General features: G+C 38.3%; 2 protein-coding genes across 7 annotated transcripts in view; one reads left to right on the top strand and one right to left on the bottom strand.

Annotated features, from left to right (window-relative positions):
- GTPBP8 (GTP binding protein 8 (putative)) overlaps window positions 1-18,187 on the bottom strand; it is a 78,148-nt gene that overhangs the window by 45,992 nt on the left and 13,969 nt on the right. Inside the window, exon 6 of one of the 5 annotated variants that reach the window (XM_047724879.1) lies at window positions 13,709-14,464. The exons of the other annotated variants lie outside the window; for them this stretch is intronic. Within the exon in view, the coding sequence (XP_047580835.1) occupies window positions 14,404-14,464 (61 nt within the window). The 3' untranslated portion in view covers window positions 13,709-14,403. Of the gene's footprint in view, window positions 1-13,708; window positions 14,465-18,187 lie in introns of those variants that run through there. 5 annotated transcript variants of the gene reach the window in all.
- On the top strand, window positions 4,564-16,812 carry NEPRO (nucleolus and neural progenitor protein). Of its 2 annotated transcripts, none has more exons than XM_047724867.1 (9): window positions 4,564-4,761; window positions 6,417-6,571; window positions 8,586-8,665; window positions 9,025-9,156; window positions 9,576-9,653; window positions 10,290-10,651; window positions 10,826-10,887; window positions 13,409-13,662; window positions 15,630-15,803. In XM_047724867.1, the coding sequence occupies exons 1-9, from the start codon at window positions 4,659-4,661 to the stop codon at window positions 15,652-15,654; spliced, it is 1,251 nt and encodes a 416-aa protein (XP_047580823.1). In that variant the 5' UTR covers window positions 4,564-4,658; the 3' UTR covers window positions 15,655-15,803. The 2 variants fall into 2 exon arrangements, with proteins under 2 accessions (XP_047580823.1, XP_047580820.1); XM_047724864.1 differs by having other exon boundaries at window positions 4,607-4,761; window positions 15,657-16,812.

Here is an 18,187-nt window from a genome sequence, read left to right as displayed (position 1 = left end):
CATGTTGCTTTTTAAGCTCCTTTAAAAAACACCTTACTGTATCACCAAAAATTGCTCACATCAATACATATTTATTTATTTACAACTGTGGATTTCAAAACTGTTCCTACGAAGTGTCTTATAACACTTAATGGGAAGGCCTTGCATTCTACCATATACCTCAAAAACTAATTTCACTTTTACTTGTTTTACATATTTGATTTTTGTGGGGAAAAAAATTCAACTGCCAAAATATTAGAAACCAACTGATTCATCAGTTATTATATGATATATAATTATATATATTATATGATATATAATATAATATAATATATTATATTATTATACATTATATTATTAATATATTATATTATTATACATTATATTATTAATATATTATATTATTATATTATTATATATAATATATTATATATAATATATATTATATTATTAATATATTATATTATTAATATATTATGTTATTATATTATATATATTATTATAAATAATATATATAATATTATAACGTTATAATATTATATATATTATATCAGGTATTAAAAATTTTCCATTTTTATGAAAACAACAAAGGTTAACTTTGTATCTAAATTTTTGTATAAAGTCCTAGTAACATGGGACACCATGCTTTTTAATCTTTTTACTCTGATAACACGTGAAAATCATTTTAACTGGTATTTCTTGGATTACTAATGAGATGGCCAGGGTTTTGTTTATTTGATGGTCATTTGTATCTGTGGCAGTCTTTCTTTATAGATTCTAAATTTTCCAAGCATGGCCTTAAAACCTTACTTTCTGTCTAATGTACAGAGTCCATGTCTCTTCCATTTACCCACCCTCCCCCAGTTCAAGGAAGCTCTGACTTCAAATATCCACCGCTCACAGGCAACCCCATTTCCCTGCCCTATACCTTTGGTAATGATAGCCAGTTCTCCTCACAGACTACACAGATGCTTTTGCTCTGGTGTCCCTCATCCTCCTAGCACCCCACCCTAAATATCTCCATATCTAAAGCTATTTTTATTTTTCTTCCTGGCTTGGACCATAAAGGCTTTTTTGATCTTTAAGTCAACCTCTTTACCTGAATATTTGATCCTATCCTTGTCTCCTCTGGGATATAGTCTGGTACCTGGCAAACAACTGATGCTCAAAAACTTTATGGAGTGGATAATGGGTCTTGTTCTATTAATTTTCTCCCCTCTATCTCCATGATATGGCTAGCTTCTCTAACTCTTTGGCTCTTTTCCTTTAGCCTATATGTGAGCAAGTCATTTCCTGTCCGTGATAGTCAATTTTGTGTATCAATTGGGCTAGGCTATAGAACCCTGTTACTCAGTCAAACACAAGTCTAGGTGTTTCTGTGAAAGTATTCTGTAGGTGAGATTGTCAGCTACAATCAGTTGACTTTATGTAAAGGAGATTATCCTGCAAAATCTGGGCAAACCCAATCCAATCAGTTTAGAAAGTCTTAAAAACAGAACTGAGGTTTCTATGAAAATAAGGAGGAGGAAGAAATCTCGTTTATATGAGTAGCTACATTTAAGTAGCTCATTTATATGTAGTAGCTACAGCTCCTGCCTGAGTTTTCCGCCTGCTCCTTGTTGGCCTGCTGTTATGGATTTCAAACTTGATTATCCAAACCCCAAAATTGTGCAAGCCAATTTCTTTCAAAAAATCCCTTAAAAAAAAAAAATATATATATATATATATATATATATCTTATTGATTCTGTTTGAACGGTGGAACCCTGATATACTATCTTAAAATGAAAACCAAAATAATACCCTATTACAAGTTAAATGGTCTCCCCTTCTTATCTAACCTTCTAAAAATAATATCCTATATTCACCATCTCTATATTCCTCCCTTTGCAATCACACTTTGAGCTATAGTTCCATTTATTCAACTGGTGAATTGGCCATATACTTGTGGACAGCCTGTGGGTGATTTCAAACTTAAAATATCAAAAGTTATCTCATTATCCTTGCCACCTACCTAAATCTGTTCTACTTTTGAATGCTACATCAAAAACTCAAAGCAAAAATCTAGAAGTCATGCTAGACAACTAAATATCTAAATACCAGACATTTAAATAAGTTCTACTATTCATCTTCAGTGCCTATGTTTGAATCCAGGCTATAACCGTGTCTTGCCTGTTTGCAACAGATTCCTTTACCTCCTTACGCCCAGTCTCATCTCCTTTAAATCTGTTCTTCAAGGTGCTCTTTGATACAAGGTGACTAAAATTGTCCTGCCTAAGACTCAGAGACTCCTTTATCACCTACAGTAAGGGCTCCCCAATCCAAACCACCATCAAAAGGAGCTTTAAAAAAAAAAACAAAGATTAGAGACCTACTCATACCTAATGAGTAAGAATTTCCAAAGTGGGAACTGATAATTTCTATTTTTTAAAAGCTATCTAGGTTAATTATGATCAGCCAGTTTGGGGAACGACCAGCCTTCAGGGTAGAATCCAAGTTCTGCCCAGAATCTGACACCACCACTCCCAGCTTCACCCCTCAGCACATATCATGCTCCAGCAATACTGACCAGGACTAGTGCTTCTTCCAACCCATGTTGTTTAACATCATTCTGTCAGGGATGTCCTTCTTCCCTTATCTGTCTGAGAAATTCCTAATCATCTTTTAGAAACTCTATTCAAGCATTATCTAGTCCCTTATTCAACCAGTAAATATTGGCAAACAAATTTTATATATTAAATATGTGTGGTTCTCTTATAGTAATTATACCTCAGTAAAGTTATTAAAATTTATTCAGGTCCTACTAGATGCCAGGCTCTCAGTTAAGCACTAAGATATAAAGATTAGTGAACTATATTGGTTAGTATTGCCTTCAGTAAGCTCATATGCCATTGAAGAAGACATACAAATACAACATAGTGAAGTTAATTCTATGAGAGTGTCTATGGTAACTGAATAACGGTTCCCCAAAGATGTCCACATCCTAATCCTCAGAATCTGTAACTATGTTACCTTACATTGCAAAAACAGTTTTTGCAGATGTGATTAAGTTAGAGATTCTGAGATGGGATGCTTATACCAGGTTATTTTGTTGGGCCCAGTGTAATCACCAGGGTATTTCTAAGTAGGCAGGAGGATGAGAGAAAGAGAACATGGAGGGAGACTGGAAGATGCTATGTTACTGATTTTGAAAATGGAGGATGGACACATGAACAAAGGACTGCAATGCAAGTAGCCTTTAGAAACTGGAAAAAGTAAATGAATCCTCCACTAGAGCCTCCAGAAGGATCTGGTTCTGCCAACTGTAGTCCGGTGGGATCCATTTTGGACTTCTGACCTCCAGAAATACAATAAGTCTTTTAATCAACTAAGTTTGTAATGATTTATTACAGCAGCAATAGGAAGCTAATACAGAGGCCAATTCAAGGCACTATGGTAGTATATAAAAGGGTCTCTATATCAAGTTATGGAGTGGGGATGGGAAGCTCAGGAAGAACTACTCAGAGGTGATGACACCAGAGCTGAGGGAGACTGTATTTCAGAGGCATGATCCAAGTGAGGGATTAGTATTTGCAAAGGCTTGTAGGAAGAGCATGGCCAAGTGCTTCAACGGGGCAAGGTTACTTGTATTAAACAGTAGAAATAATAACAGTATTAATTCTGGTAAGAGTAAATATCTGCTTATTTGCCAGGCACTGTTCTAAAGCACTATACAACCCTAAGGTAGAGACTATAATTTTTATTTTACCTATAAGGATACTAAGGTTTGGAGGAGTTACATAACTTTCCTGAGGTCACAGAGCTAGTAAACGGCAGAGCTAGAATTAGAACCTTAGTGGTCTATCTCCAAAACCCACGGACTCTTTTATACGTTACAGTGGATGACTTTCTCAAGTAAGGTAGTGTCAGTGTGGCTGAAGATAAAGATTCTATGAGAAAGTTATTAACTAGGTGAGGATCAGCAGAGCTGGTGATACCGTCATGTCTTAAACACTAATAGAGGATGGGGTTGATGGAGAGTCAGATGGCTTCTAAGTTTCTTTGATGTGATCTCGGTTTTGCTGTTGGTGGAGCTAGAGGAAACTTCCTTGGCGGTCTTGGACAAAAGAAATCTCTTCTGTGTTTCAATTGCCACACCTTTCGTTGATGAAGCTAGAGGAAACTTCCTTGACTGTCTTGGACAAAGTAAATCCCCTCTTCTGTGTTTCAAATGCCACACCTTCCATAAACCTCTTTATTTAATTTCTTCCGTTCTCCCTAATGTCTGATGCGGAGACAGGAGTGTATGGGTAACCTGAGTTTCTACATCTGTAAAATGCCTTGAAGTTAATTTCAAACTTCCCTGTGTGGGAGCCTAAACCCAACGCAGATTCCTCCCCCCTTCGGCGATTCTGATTAAGCAGACTGGGACTGAACTTCCCTAGCTTCCAACCCCAAACTTCCCCAAATGCTTCTGATAACCGGCCAAGCGTTGGTGAACAGAGTCCGGACCACCATCCTCTCCAGTCCACTGTATTTGGTACACCATTCGAGAAGGTCCCGCCCCCACCTCCGGACTCCGCCCCAGTCCCACCCCTTGTCCTCTCCCTCCCCCAGATTTCCTCTCTTCTCTCCTCCCTCAGTCCCTCCATTAGGTCTCGCCGAGCTCCGCCCTTCCGAGCCCCTCCCCGGCCTCCAGAGATGGCTACGGTGCGGCCGGGCCTGGAGCCGTGGAACCGCGTGAGAATCCCGAAGGCGGGGAGCCGCAGCACAGTGACCATACCGGACCCTGACGCAGCTCTGGGTGAGCGAAGGGCCCGGTGAACCGCAGACGCTTCCGGAGGCGGTGTCCGGCCGGGCCGGCGCACGTGCGCGGTGGGGGCGGGACTTCCTGAGCCCTCGGTCCCGAGTTTGCTAGGACTTTTGTAGGGGCTCTGGTTTGATTTGGAATCCTTCACTAAACCCACTGTGCCTACGGCACGCCGTGCCTGGAGCGACAGACGCCCAAGGCCCAGCCCCGCTCCCAGGGGGGCGGAGAGAGGTGGACGCCGCTGGCGTCTGGGAGAAGTGCGGCCTGGAAAGCCTCGGTTCCCTCAGGCCACCAGCCGCCCGGTTCACCCTGCAGTCTGTGTCCTGATCTCTTAGGAAGGCGCTGGGGCACTCTGTGTTTAGACGGCAGTCTTTCTGGCCTCCAGTTCCTCATCTGTATAACGGGTTAGGGTTAGTGCTCCCTACCTATCACCGGTTGTTGAAAGCGTCTAATGATGTCATTAGGGGAAAGTGCTCTTAACGTGTTTTGTCCGTGGTACGGCTGTTTTTAGGCCGTAGGGCCCAGTAGTAGGAGCGTGCCTCAGGAGCCAAATTGGGTTTGAATCTTGGCACTTCGCTCTGCTGGAGGTGGGCAGGTTGGGGGGTGTCGTTATTTAACCTTTCTGTGCTCAGCTCATTTTCACATGCGGATAAACATAGAACCTGCCTCAAAGGGCTGTTTTGAGGAAGAGGTACAGTTAGAAAGCATTTGGAACAGTGCCTGATACGGTAAATGGACACTTAAGTGATAGTTAATTTTAAATACAACCTATCTGATCACATCCTCCTCACCATCCATCCAAGCTATGCAATTTATAATCGTCCTCTTCCTCTATTAAAAAAAAAAAATTAACAGGATTCTGTTAGGCCTAGAAATTCAGCAACTCCCCATTCTCAAAGCAGTCCTTTCTGGCCTCACATAGTTGGGACAAAATAAAGTTCCCCCTGTTCTGTAGTAATCTGGCTTTGTAGTCTATCCATCTGGGATGCTAGTGCTTCCCTTAGTGACACAGAGACACACATTACCTCCATCTTCTACTTCACAGCTTTTCAGACTAGGAAGCTGTTATATCATTCTGAGCACCCCGTGTTCAGTCAGACATTCATCAAATAATGTAACTTCCAGTTACATTACATTACAGTTACATACATTACAGTTGTTTGTACAGTTGTTTCTCTTACCTGAATGTATTCTTACCTGAAAGTAGTGCACCCATACCACACCTTTGCTTTTAAGAGTATATCCATTCTGCTTTGCTTATGTACGTAACAAAATAGGGGATTTAGGGGACTTAGAGAAGCATAGAACAGGTACCCCGCCATCAAAGTACTTAAGTCTAAGTGTACACCAAATGACTGCAAAGTATTCATATGAAAGATTCTTAAAAATCATAATAAAATGTGATAGGAAGATATGTGTTATTGTTTAACAGATGTCCTCTTAATGATTTCTAGACTTTGTATCATCGGTCACCATCTTCCATCTTCTCACATACTTAAAATTGTTAATAATGTTCTTATAGTTAAAGCTGATTATATTAATTTGTTCTTAATCCCCTTAATGAGGGAAGATGTTTCTTCAGAGTATTTTTAAATAATAAACTTCATATAGAAATACATACTAAGTTTTATTAAATATCTCTGGTTTAGACCTTTGTGTTGCAGCTGTAATTAGAGAATGCTGTCTTGTTACACTGTCACTGAAGAACCAAATCTTAGATGCAGAGACAGATGTGCTATGTGCAGTCCTTTACAGCAATCACAACAGGATGGGCCGCCACAAGCCCCATTTAGCCCTCAAACAGGTAAGGCGGAAACCCTGTGTTTACGACTCAACATGTTTGCTTGATGAAAATGAGATCACACTGCCACTTAATATTTTGTTATTATGGGAAACCCAGTCAATTACTTGTGACTTCATAGATCATCAGTCCACAGTTGCATGTGGGATTTCATTTTTTTTTTTCCTGAAACCATTTCAAAAAGCAATTTATTTAGAAAGGTACTATGTTTAATTCTTCGCCAGTCTTGCTTCTAATGGGTAATTTTTATGAAAAATTCCATTATATATAACCTATAATAAATTACAGTACTTTTGCCTAGTTCACAGATACAGTGATTTGAGCAAGACAAAGTGTTGCATTAAGAAACAATTTCCTGGGGCACCTGGGTGGCTCAGTGGGTTAGGCCGCTGCCTTCGGCTCAGGTCATGATCCCAGGTCCTGGGTTCAAGCCCCACATCGGGCTTTCTGCTCAGCAGGGAGCCTGCTTCCTCCTCTCTCTCTGCCTGCCTCTCTGCCTACTTGTGATTTCTCTCTGTCAAATAAATAAATAAAATCTTTAAAAAAAAAAAAAAAAAAGAAACAATTTCCTAATCATAATGAGAATCCTAAAATCATAAAAAGAACAAAGTTGTGGTTTATATATTATAGGGCATATAATATAATCAGTAATATATTAGACTAAATAGCTGTATAACAAGTTATGGGAAGTGGTTTCTGTAATTTTTAGAGTTTAAGACACAGTTGGGCCCTCTAGTTTAGGGACTACCCTATACAGACAAGTCTCCTAAGCTGGATTCCTTATAAGGTCATAAATTCATTCACCTTATTAATTCTGCAGGCATTTTTTGTTAAGTTCTATGTGCCAGGCATTGTGCGTGGTGCTCGGAATACAGGGGTGAAACAGACATATTCTCTAACTTTACAGATTTGTGCCCTCTGGTTTTTTCTGCTTCTATTACTTAAGGCAAAAAGAATGGCGATTTCTTCATCAAAGAAAGATCTGGGAGGGGCGCCTGGCTGGCTCAGTGGGTTAAGCCGCTGCCTTCGGCTCAGGTCATGATCCCAGGTCCTGGGTTCGAGCCCCACGTCGGGCTTTCTGCTCAGCAGGGAGCCTGCTTCCTCCTCTCTCTCTGCCTGCCTCTCTGCCTACTTGTGATTTCTCTCTGTCAAATAAATAAATAAAATCTTTAAAAAAAAAAAAAAAAAAAAAAAAGAAAGATCTGGGAGTGTGTGGTCTTTCCCTAAGTTTTCTTCGCTGGGGCAGCTTTTTATCTCCTTATGAGTCTTTTACTCCAAAACCAAACCTGAATATATTTCATGTTGAACATATCAGATTGAACCTATTTTTCCTCCTGGATTCCAAGCTATGAATAATTATCTATCAGAAAAATTGGGTGTTCTGTTTTCTCTGCATCTTCCGTTTAGGTATCTCTCCCATTCAGTCCATTGATCAGTCAAAACTTTCTCTGCATCTAGACCCTTCTTTTAGTTCTGGCTGCATCTTCTTTCTTCAGAACTCGTCAACGTTTAGTTGTCTTGCTATCCTAATTGATTCTTCCTCAACTCCAGTCTTTCCTCTATGCTTGCATGTTCTATATGCCAAAGCCAGGGTAATCATCCTAAAACAAGGTTTGATATTTTTAATGGTTCTCCATTGTCTTCTGAATAAAGGTGAAACCTCTTAGCTTTACTATCTTGTTTTAGTAGTTTCACTTTTAGAAAGCATGTTTTTCAGAAAAATCTTGAGAATAATCTCATACTTACTTTGGTGCCCTTTATAGCATCAATGACATCCTGACACATAGTAAATTCCTAGTTATAAACTGATTTGAGAAATTTGTTTGGCTAGGTTAATTTCAAATCTTTAAGTAGGGGCAGCTGTTTTTGGGCTACATATTACTTTACCCTAAAATGAAGGTATTCTCTTGTGTTGAGTGTATTTCCATACTTTGAACTTTTGCATTTCTTTGCTTTTGTGATCATATCAGTGGCCGTGTCTGTGTGATATAAATTTGAGCTGTTCTTTCCCTTTCAGGTTGAACAATGTTTAAAACGTTTGAAAAACATGGATTTGGAGGGTTCAATTCAACATCTGTCTGAGTTGTTTTCTTCCAGGTAATTGGGCCAGTGGCTTTGTAATGGTCTGTGTGGTGGGCTGGGAACTCATGGCCTTTAATGTGATCTCCATTGGACTTCTTTGCTTGGTGTTGGGATATAACCCAACTGGGGAGTTTTACAAATTTTGTTTTAATAAGGGGCACCTGGTATTTGTGATAATCTCTCCTCTGTTGGTTTGTGGGAGGGACTAGCAGGACACTGAACTCTGGGTCAAGATAGATTATATTGAAACATTGTTGTCAGTCAACTCCAGCTAGGAGCTTCCAGCTCATCTGTGCTTGAAAATAGCTGTGTAAGTGCTTCATAAGTAATGAAGTTTAAGAATGAAAATAACATTCTTTTCCATTTTTGTGAAGTGAGAACCAGCCTGTAAATACCAAGGCATGTATCATTCCTAGCCAACCAGTGGTTGAGCTGGTGCTCATGAAGATTTTGGGAGCCTGCAAGTTGTTACTTCGCTTCTTGGACTGTTGCTGCAAGACATTTCTGTATCCTTGATCAACTGAAATGCTTTCCTCTGAATTGGAATTCTTTGGATATATTTAATGGTATTTCTGTTTGAAAGCTACGAGGTTATAGGAAGGAGGTTATAGGAAGTAAAATTTTGCATCTTGGCCTCCTTTTCCTAGGAATTGACTGATACAGCCATTGCCAGAGACTGTCAGTCTCCATCTAGCATGTATTATCCTAAGGGCACTGACAGTTAGAAATTCTACATCATAGAAGCTAAATAATGAGAGCTCTGGAAGAGTGCATATTACTTTAAGTTTCCATGACTGAAATAGAACATTTTAAGGCTTTAATTTCTTCAAGAAAATTCTATTTCCCATCTGTTTTTTTCGTAAATGTAACTTGCAAAATTCAGATTACTTTGGTTTTGTTTTCCAACTTTAACTTGATTCTCCAGCTTGACTGTGAAGCACCTAGGCTTGCAAGAATTCATTATTTTAAACCTTGTGATGGTTGGGCTGGTGAGCAGGTTATGGTATGTATGTATATAAAATCCTTCATTTCTTTTTCATCTAACACAGCCTAGGTTTTCATATTTCTTTTCCCGTGGGATGCTGATGGTGCAGGGGTTCTGTTTCTTCACTTGATTAATGTTTTACTTGTGGTGGATTGGGAACCTAAATGTTCACGGTTAGGTCTTTGATGTCTCTCAAGTATTATTTCCAATTATCTTGTTTATTCTGCTTATTCTTAGAGGTGATAAGATTAGAATGAATAACAGCTAACCTATTATTCTTTTCTGTAATGGATAGCTTTAATTTTTGCTGATTATAACAATAATACATGCTTCTTTTAAGACATTCCAAAAGAACAGAGACGATGTAGAGAATCTGAAACTTGCCTAAAATCTCACCATGTAGCTAAAACCATACGTAAGATATCCTTTGAGACACCTTCCCGTTGAGTACTTTATTTAGTTTTAAGTAACATTTTGTACTTGGATTTTTCTGCTTGGGTTGGACTAATCTCACTCTTCGCAAATATGCGCTAGAGGATTTTTAATCTATAGTGGCAGACTGATACTTATTTTCAGCTTTGAATCTATTGTGGTTATTACATAAGCTGCAAATTATAATTGCTTGCTAATACATCACCTCCTGTCTTTTTCTAGGGTTCTCTATAAAGGTGTTTTGAAAAGGCTGACGTCTTTATATGAGCCATTGTTCAGATTGCTTCAGCAGGTCTCTATGATTCAACCACTGCCTTACTTCAAAGATTTTACTTTTCCTTCTGATATTGCTGAGTTTTTAGGACAGCCCTATTTTGAGGTCTTTAAGAAAAAAATGCCTACAGCTTTTGCAGCTAAAGGAGTAACTAAACTGTTAAATAAACTGTTTTTAACTAAAGAGCAATCACCAAGGTCTAGCCCAGAAACTATACTCAGAATTTCCAAAAACTCTAACCAAATGAGGATCAATACACAGAATAATGTGGATCTTGGACAGCCAATAAAGAATAAGAAAGTCTTCAAAGGTAATTTACTTTTATATAGCACAGACTTTTACAAGTCCCTTTATTTCTTTTGTAGTAATTTGGCAAGAAATATCATAAACTTAAGAATTTGATTTGAAAATAGTATGCTAATAGTATGAAAATAGCATGATATTGAAAATAGTTTTTGTATCTGTGGTCTCTCCATTTCTACAGAAAAGTCATCAGAATTTGATGTGAGAGCTTTCTGCAAACAGCTGAAACACAAAGCTACTCAGGTTTGTCTGGCTTCTATTATTATGGCTTATGATTTCTGCTAACTTGTGGAATAGATACCATTTACCAAGGGCAGAGATTGAGTTTCTGTTTTTATCTCCAGCTCTCAGCTTAGTGCCACCTTAGTTTTCCTCCTATGCTTCTGAATGAATAGAGGCCCAAGGGACTGAGTACATCCAGTAAATTCGGGTTATAGAATATCTTAAAAAACATTTTACTCTAGAGTTTTGCTAGAATTCTAAAGTGTCTCTAGGATCCATTGTAGGTGTGGATTGTATTAAGAGTATGAGCTTTGGGGGTGCCTGGGTGGCTCAGTCAGTTGAGCATCTGACTCTTCATTTTGGCTCAGGTCATGATCTTGGCGTCCTGGGATTGAGCCTCACATTAAGGCTCTGCACTCAGTGTGGAGTCTGCTTATCCCTTTCCCTCCCCCTCTGCTGCTGCTCCCTGCTCATGTTCTCTCTCTCTTTAAAATCTCTAAGATTTTTGAATAAAATCTTAAAAAAAAAAAAAAAGGCATGAGCTTTGCAGTCAGACAGAAATGGTTTGAGTCCTGGCTTTAGTTGGTACTAGCGGTGTGACGTTATATAAGTTTCTTGACCTGCCCATACCTCTGTTTTCTAATACAGTATGCCCCTCATAGGGTTATGCAGTTTCCATGCATGTAAAGTCTTCAGCATAGAGTCTGGAGTATGGTAAGCACTTAATTGTGGTCAGATGTTATTAAGTACTCTCATCGTTACTGTCATCCTCATCTTTTGTCATGAGGCTTCTCTTTCTTTCCTGGTTAGGCTTCAAGCTTTAACATGATTCCTCTTAGTCATTGTCTGTAAATTCTGTTCTGGACCCAGCACCAGATGAATACATCAGGGTTACCAACTTTCATGTGGTAACTACTTGGCTTCTTTTATCACTTGTCCTCAGATTGTTTTCTCCTGGTGTCCTACCTAGATGATATCTTCTTTTCTATTTAAGAATTCTTAATTATTTTTGATAAATCAGAGTTCTTTCTTGAATGTTTACAAGGATTCTAGCTTGGATTTATATTCTGTCCAATTTATGAGTTCCAGAGGGAGGAATCATCATCATTATAGCCCTAATAATAGCTAATATGTATATTGCATTTACTCTTGAAATGCTTTATGTGTGTTAATTCCTACAATCCTTGCAAAAGCCCTGTTAGGCTGATGCTATTATTATTGTTTCCATATTTCAGATGAGAAAATTGAGGCTTAGAAAGGACAAGAAACTTGCTTAGGCCACACCGCAAGTATGGGGCAAAGCTGGGATTTGGACACAGACAGTTTGGTTTCACAGTCTTTGTTCTTTATCATTATATCAGTCCCCCAAATCCTTTTGTCAACTCTGTCTCAAGAACTATGGCTCTCTGACCCTTGAAAGTTCTGCAGTCCATCTATCTGTTCCTGGGTGAGCTGGTTTTAAAGCGGGTTGGTTGGTCCCCAGTCCCTATTCATGACTAATCGCTACCACAGTTTTAACAGTTAGCACTAACATGCTCAGCTTGCTTCTAAGGTCAAAGTTCTTTTATCAGTTACCAACACTAAGTATTGATAGGTCTCTACTTTTATATTTTCTACTACTTTTTTATGTCTTTCTTGAAAGTGAGAAATTGGGAGCAGTTTTGAATGAAAAATGAAAGCAGATCTAGTAAGTGGCATATTGTTGTAAACAATGAAGGCTGGTACAATTCAGACTTTACTTGACATAGAAAGATGGGGTTGAAGAGACACATCAAAAGATGGCTGAATTGGAAGTGTTGCTCAGTTAAGCATTTTTAACATACATTCAGCATCATCCCTTTGTGCGTTTTCAGTAACATTTTTGACCCATCATTGAGAAGGGTAACTTGGTATAGAAATAAATGAAAAACAAATTTGTGATAGTCTAGTAGTGTCAAGGGAAAGGGCTCTTCAGTGATTTTTCTTTTCCCTACCAGATAGACCTTGACTAATATTTATTCAGTTTCATTCTTATGTATAGATTAAATAGCTGTATGTGTTAGAATATTTGTATTATGATTCGCATCTGAATTCAGTTATAGATGGGGTCTGTTGTTACACAGAGGAGGAAAAAAATCTTGTGTTAGTAGCAGTGGATAAAAAAATTAAGTTTTTAAAAAAATTTAAATTCAATTAGCCAACATTAGTTAGCCAACATTAGTTTCAGATGTTGAGTTCAATAATTCATCAGTTGTATATAACACTCATTGCACGTCACATCACATGCCCTCCTCAATGCCCATACCTAGTTACCCCAACCCCGACCCACCTTCCCTCTGGCAACCCTCAGTTTGTTTCCTACAGTTAAGAGTCTCATGGTTTGTCTTCCTCTCTGGTGACTTCCCATTGTTTTTTAAGACAAAGGAAAGCACAGTGAGCTTTAAAAGTTTTTCTTCTTTTAAAAAGACATTTTCTAATTTTCATAGGGGTCAACTTTTCTCTGTTATATATTTGCAAGTCAGTAGGAAATCCAATATATTTTTCTCACCTTTCCATATTTCAGGAGACCAACTTAAAATGTTCTCAGTCCAAACTAAAGGCAACCAAACATTGTTCTCAGAAAGCAACAGGAACTCTCTGTGCCAAAAGTTTTGTGCAGAGATTTCGAGAGGCTGAGAGTTTTATTCAACTTTCTGAAGAAATCCGAACAGCAATTTTGTGGTGCAGGAGCAAAAAACTCAAGGCTCAGGCCTCCTTTCTGGGTAACAAACTTCTTAAAAGTAACCGGCTTAAACATGTGGAAGCTCAAGGGTGTAGGTAGGTATATAATAAGAATTCCATTCCTTTATTTTTTCTGTTGTTATTTAGGGCAAAAGTATATATATATTCAAGTTAGCTTTTTGAAAAATGGGATAGCCCCCCCTAGGGAGGCTAAAAGAAGGATCTGTTCAAACTGCAGTTTTGTTGCTTTTGTTGGTCACAGCTGTATCACTGGGAAGAAGAAAGTTAACTTGGTTAATTGGATTTATTCATTTATATTCTTCACCATTCCATTTGTTCATTCAGAAAGCCTTAGGAGTGTTTGTGGTATGCTAAGCCAGGGGATGCATTGTGTAAGATAGACTTAATCCTCATGGAGCACTAGCTCTCACTCCTGCTCTGGTAGGAGAGACAGCCAGTCTCCCCACAGCTTCAGGGCAGCAGGATGAGGGTGTGAGAGCAGAAGTACACACACCAGGCTCTGGGCTTAGGGTTAGGTAATGTTCGTTCGTGAATGCCAGACTTTCCATGTATTGATTTCTTCCTTTCCCTCTGATTCTTAGGTTCACAGAACTGCTTAAGGGTGGTTATCTTTGACTGTGAGTCAGTATTACTTGAAGCATTATAATGAAGTCAGATGCCTTAGGGTTTTATATTTTTATTGAAAAAATAATAGATGCCCATCATAACAATTTTAGACAAAAAAGGCTGTAAAGATCAACAAGAACAAGTTTTGATTGAGAGCTGTGGGAGAAGTTAAGTATTCCTAAGGAAAGAATGGTTGGAAGGGTTTCTACATTAAGGTCCTTTAAAGACCTGTAGCCATCTAAAAATGATCCATTCTAGGGTGGAACTCAGCCTGAGATGGAGAAGGGGTAGTAGAGATGATAACAATTAAGAGTTAGTGAGAAGGGTAACAAAGTGTTATTTGGTTAAACCATTATTCCTTACCCCACAAAAAACCTGCTCTTTTGTACTGTTGTTTTGCTGTTTCAGTATGCTGTAGTATGTTTTAAATTTGCGTAATGTCCATAACTCTCTGAGTTAGGCAGTATTATTCCCATTTTGTAGCTGAGGACATAGGGGATTTTGTTCAGATTGTTACATCTGGAGATCTAGAACTCAATTCAGATCCTCTGATTCTTCTGTTTGCATATTTTTCTATTTCCATTTTAATGAGGAGGTACACTTACCCTCTCCCCACTTAAAAATCACCACTTAGAGTAAGACAAGAAAAGCTTTTGAAAACTGGTCTTGAATCACTACATTATATATAAAGGCTTCCTCAAAGTTATATATTTATTTAAAAAGGAAAAGGGGAGAGTGACAGGGGTAGAAGTTATGGATCCGGATCTGTGCTAATCTTTTGAAATCTAACACAGTGAGGCAGTTAGCAAGTACATTACAAGACAATGTAATGTACCTTGTCGCAGTATACCTTATTCAGAAGCAAAGCACCTAAAATAATCAGCAATTTGAGTTCTGAATTCCCACACTTGAGGAAGATATATGAATCACAGTTAGGGCAGCCCAAGGTATCAGGTGGTCTATGCCAGAAGCTCTGTCTTCTCATTCTTAGGTAAACTCCGTCTCTGACTTTGATTCCTTTTCCCTTGTTCACTCCCTGCTACAACATGAAGTTACTTATCCAGATAGAGATTAATGCATCCAGGCGGATGTGTTCTATTGTGTTCTATTTGTGATCCTTTTCCCAGCTCCACTCCTGTTACATTAAGAACAGTTTGACGGTTATCAGGGAGAGCCTCTGACAGCTACCTTGCTAGGCAGTTGTAGGAGGTACTTCACTTTGGGAACAAAATGGGGACATACTTGGCTATAATCTGAATCAGAGGGAAACTCTGCTCTGAAAACACAGATTTGGGTTGAAGCTCCTATTTATTTTTTGTGATGATTCTGGGGTTGTACACAGTTATAGGACCTGTATACAGTTTTGTGTACTTTTAGGAGTTGACAAAAAGGGAGACAAAAGTTTTTGAAAATGTCTTTCTGTGTCTTAATCCCAGATTTTTCCTTTCTCTTGTCCTTTAAAGTTTGCCAAAGAAATTAGAGTGCATAAAAACTTCTCTTTGCAACTGCCTTCTTCGTGGCTCAGGAATCAAAACTTCAAAGCGTCATGTGAGACGAAGAAGATCTCAGAATAGATTTTTACTGGAACAGAGGAAACTACAGAGAAAGTTGCAGTTGACTCTTTCAAAGGAAATTCAGCCATCCCCTCAAGGGACTCAGAATGCTACAGATAGCAGTAAATGGAGACTCTCGCACTATACAGTTCAGAGAACTGATCTCTCCCCTAACAGTAAGCTTCTCCTGAGTAGCAGAATTTCAAATCCTGTCATACAAACTAAAGAGAAGCAAATTCATGAAAACCTTACAGGAAGCAATGAAAATGAAACTGATTCATGGACAATACTGCAAATGAACAAACATAATACATCAGGAACCATTAAGGAGACAGATGACATTGATGATATTTTTGCTTTAATGGGAGTTTAGATGCTCATTTGTGAGACATTTAAGTGCTTAACAAACTGATCTGGTGTCCTGCTGTTTTATGTGGAACTGCTGAAAAAAAATCTGGAAAGACTTGGAAGTACCACTTGGACTCAAAGAGGAGCTGCTTTAGTGTAACATTGTACAGCAGTTCATTTCAGTTCAATAAACATTTATAGTAGCTCTGTGTCATTTAACTGACAAGTATTTGAATATTAAATAGTCAAATTTTGAATTTGACTTTGTGCCAGGGGTTTACATGAAAAAAGAAATCTACCATATCCTGTCCTTGAGAAGCAGATATAATTCCTTGATTAAACCTGATGGGTCCCTGAAAAACAGAATAATTTTGTGATTTACCAGAGAATTAAGAATTGAGTAATTAGGTTTATAGAACCCTACCCTGTGCCTTAGGGTGTATATAGGGAGTCAGCTGGCCTAGGAAGTATCAAGGAGTGCTTAAAAAGTCACTTTGGTCTTAACTGGCTCCGTTGTAGGTAAGTCCATTACTGAACACCTATATTTGTAGCTTCTAATGATTGTGCTGTCTTGATTATAAATTAGAATTGATCATCACAAGGGTCTAAAAAATTTTGCCACTAACTGTATTCTCAGCGACTGGTCACTACCATTATTTTACTTCATTTGTTCACCTTATCTCAAGGGGGGCAAATTAAAATGCTTTTGGAGTTCTCTAAAAGTTTTTGGGTTTTTTTCTGGTTTACTTATTTGGGTGCTAGTGAGTGATTCTGAATAAACTTTTTTTCCAAAAAGGATGTAAGGTGACATGTATAACTATACATGAAATACAAAGAAGATAGCAAAGTAGAAGTAGGTAAGAAAGTTAAATGAAAAAATAAAGCTTAGTTACACAAAACAGAACCAGGAGTGAGGCCACACATATATCTATAATTTAATGTTGATGCTACCATCTGATATTTTTATATTGTTTTACCATTGCCAGAGATGGTAAATCTTACAAATTTTCAAATATTCTAGTTCACTAGAATTAGGTCAATAAACTTCTATTTGTTAAGAAGGTTGTGGCATTAAGTTTTCTGTTACATGTATTTTTATAGAAAAGTAAAACAGTTCCCCGGTATATATCACACCCACCCTTTTCCTTCACCATCCTCACTCTATTTCCATTCCATTCTTTATCTGGCCTTGTTCTTTCTGCACCTTTTCCACTTATCTATACTGGGGGTTCTCGTTTTGAGAATCACTTGGTGGGTTGTTTAAAATGCAGATTTCCTTCTGAAGAGACTGATAAACACAGCCAGGGGATGGGGACAGAAGCCTACATGACCTCATGAGCCTGAGATCAAAACCCAAGTCGAGATCAGGAGTCAGATGCCCAACTGACTGAGATTTCCAGGTGCCCAGAAGCCTGCATTTTTAACAAGGTGCTTAGGTGATCTGATGCAAGTAGCCTGCAAAGCAAAGTTAAACAGCGCTTTATAGATTCCTTCTTTCCTGAAGCCTTGCAAACATCCTGATTTACTTCAAAGTTCTTAATACATTTCTAGTCCCTTTTCATTGTTTATATTTTTCCTGGCTTGCTACCAAGTGATAGTAGCTACTTAGTGCCTTAAAACACGGATAATACTAAGGAGATCTCATTTATAACAAGTCTAGCCATAGCCATTAGCTTCTGTGATTCTAAGATTTAAGGTCCAGTCTTGCTTCTGTTTTCATTTGCAGGTGAATCCAGTTAGTTTCCCTGGACTTAGACTGCTTATATGAAGTGGCATCATTGTTCAAGAATCAGAAACTTGGAAGTGTTCAAAGAGATTTTCCCTCAGTGGGAAAACCAGAGTGTTCAGTGATTTGTCTATGGAGGCTAGAGCCTGGATTGAACTACAGGCCTATCACTTTTTTGTACTTAATTAATGTTCCTTTGGAGTAAGTTTCCTCCTCTCCTCTTCCCCTCTCTTGCTCCTTAGAATTCGGGGGGAAATAGTAAAAAAGCTTCACATGTGTTCACCAAATGATATTTTATATATATTTATAAGAAATGTAATATTCTAGATCAGTTAATCTTTCCAAACAACTTAAAATTCCAACGTCT

Source organism: Lutra lutra, chromosome 1, assembly GCF_902655055.1.
Source record: "Lutra lutra chromosome 1, mLutLut1.2, whole genome shotgun sequence".
NCBI classification, from domain to species: Eukaryota; Metazoa; Chordata; class Mammalia; order Carnivora; family Mustelidae; genus Lutra; species Lutra lutra.
This window is presented reverse-complemented; position numbering and strand designations above follow the sequence as displayed.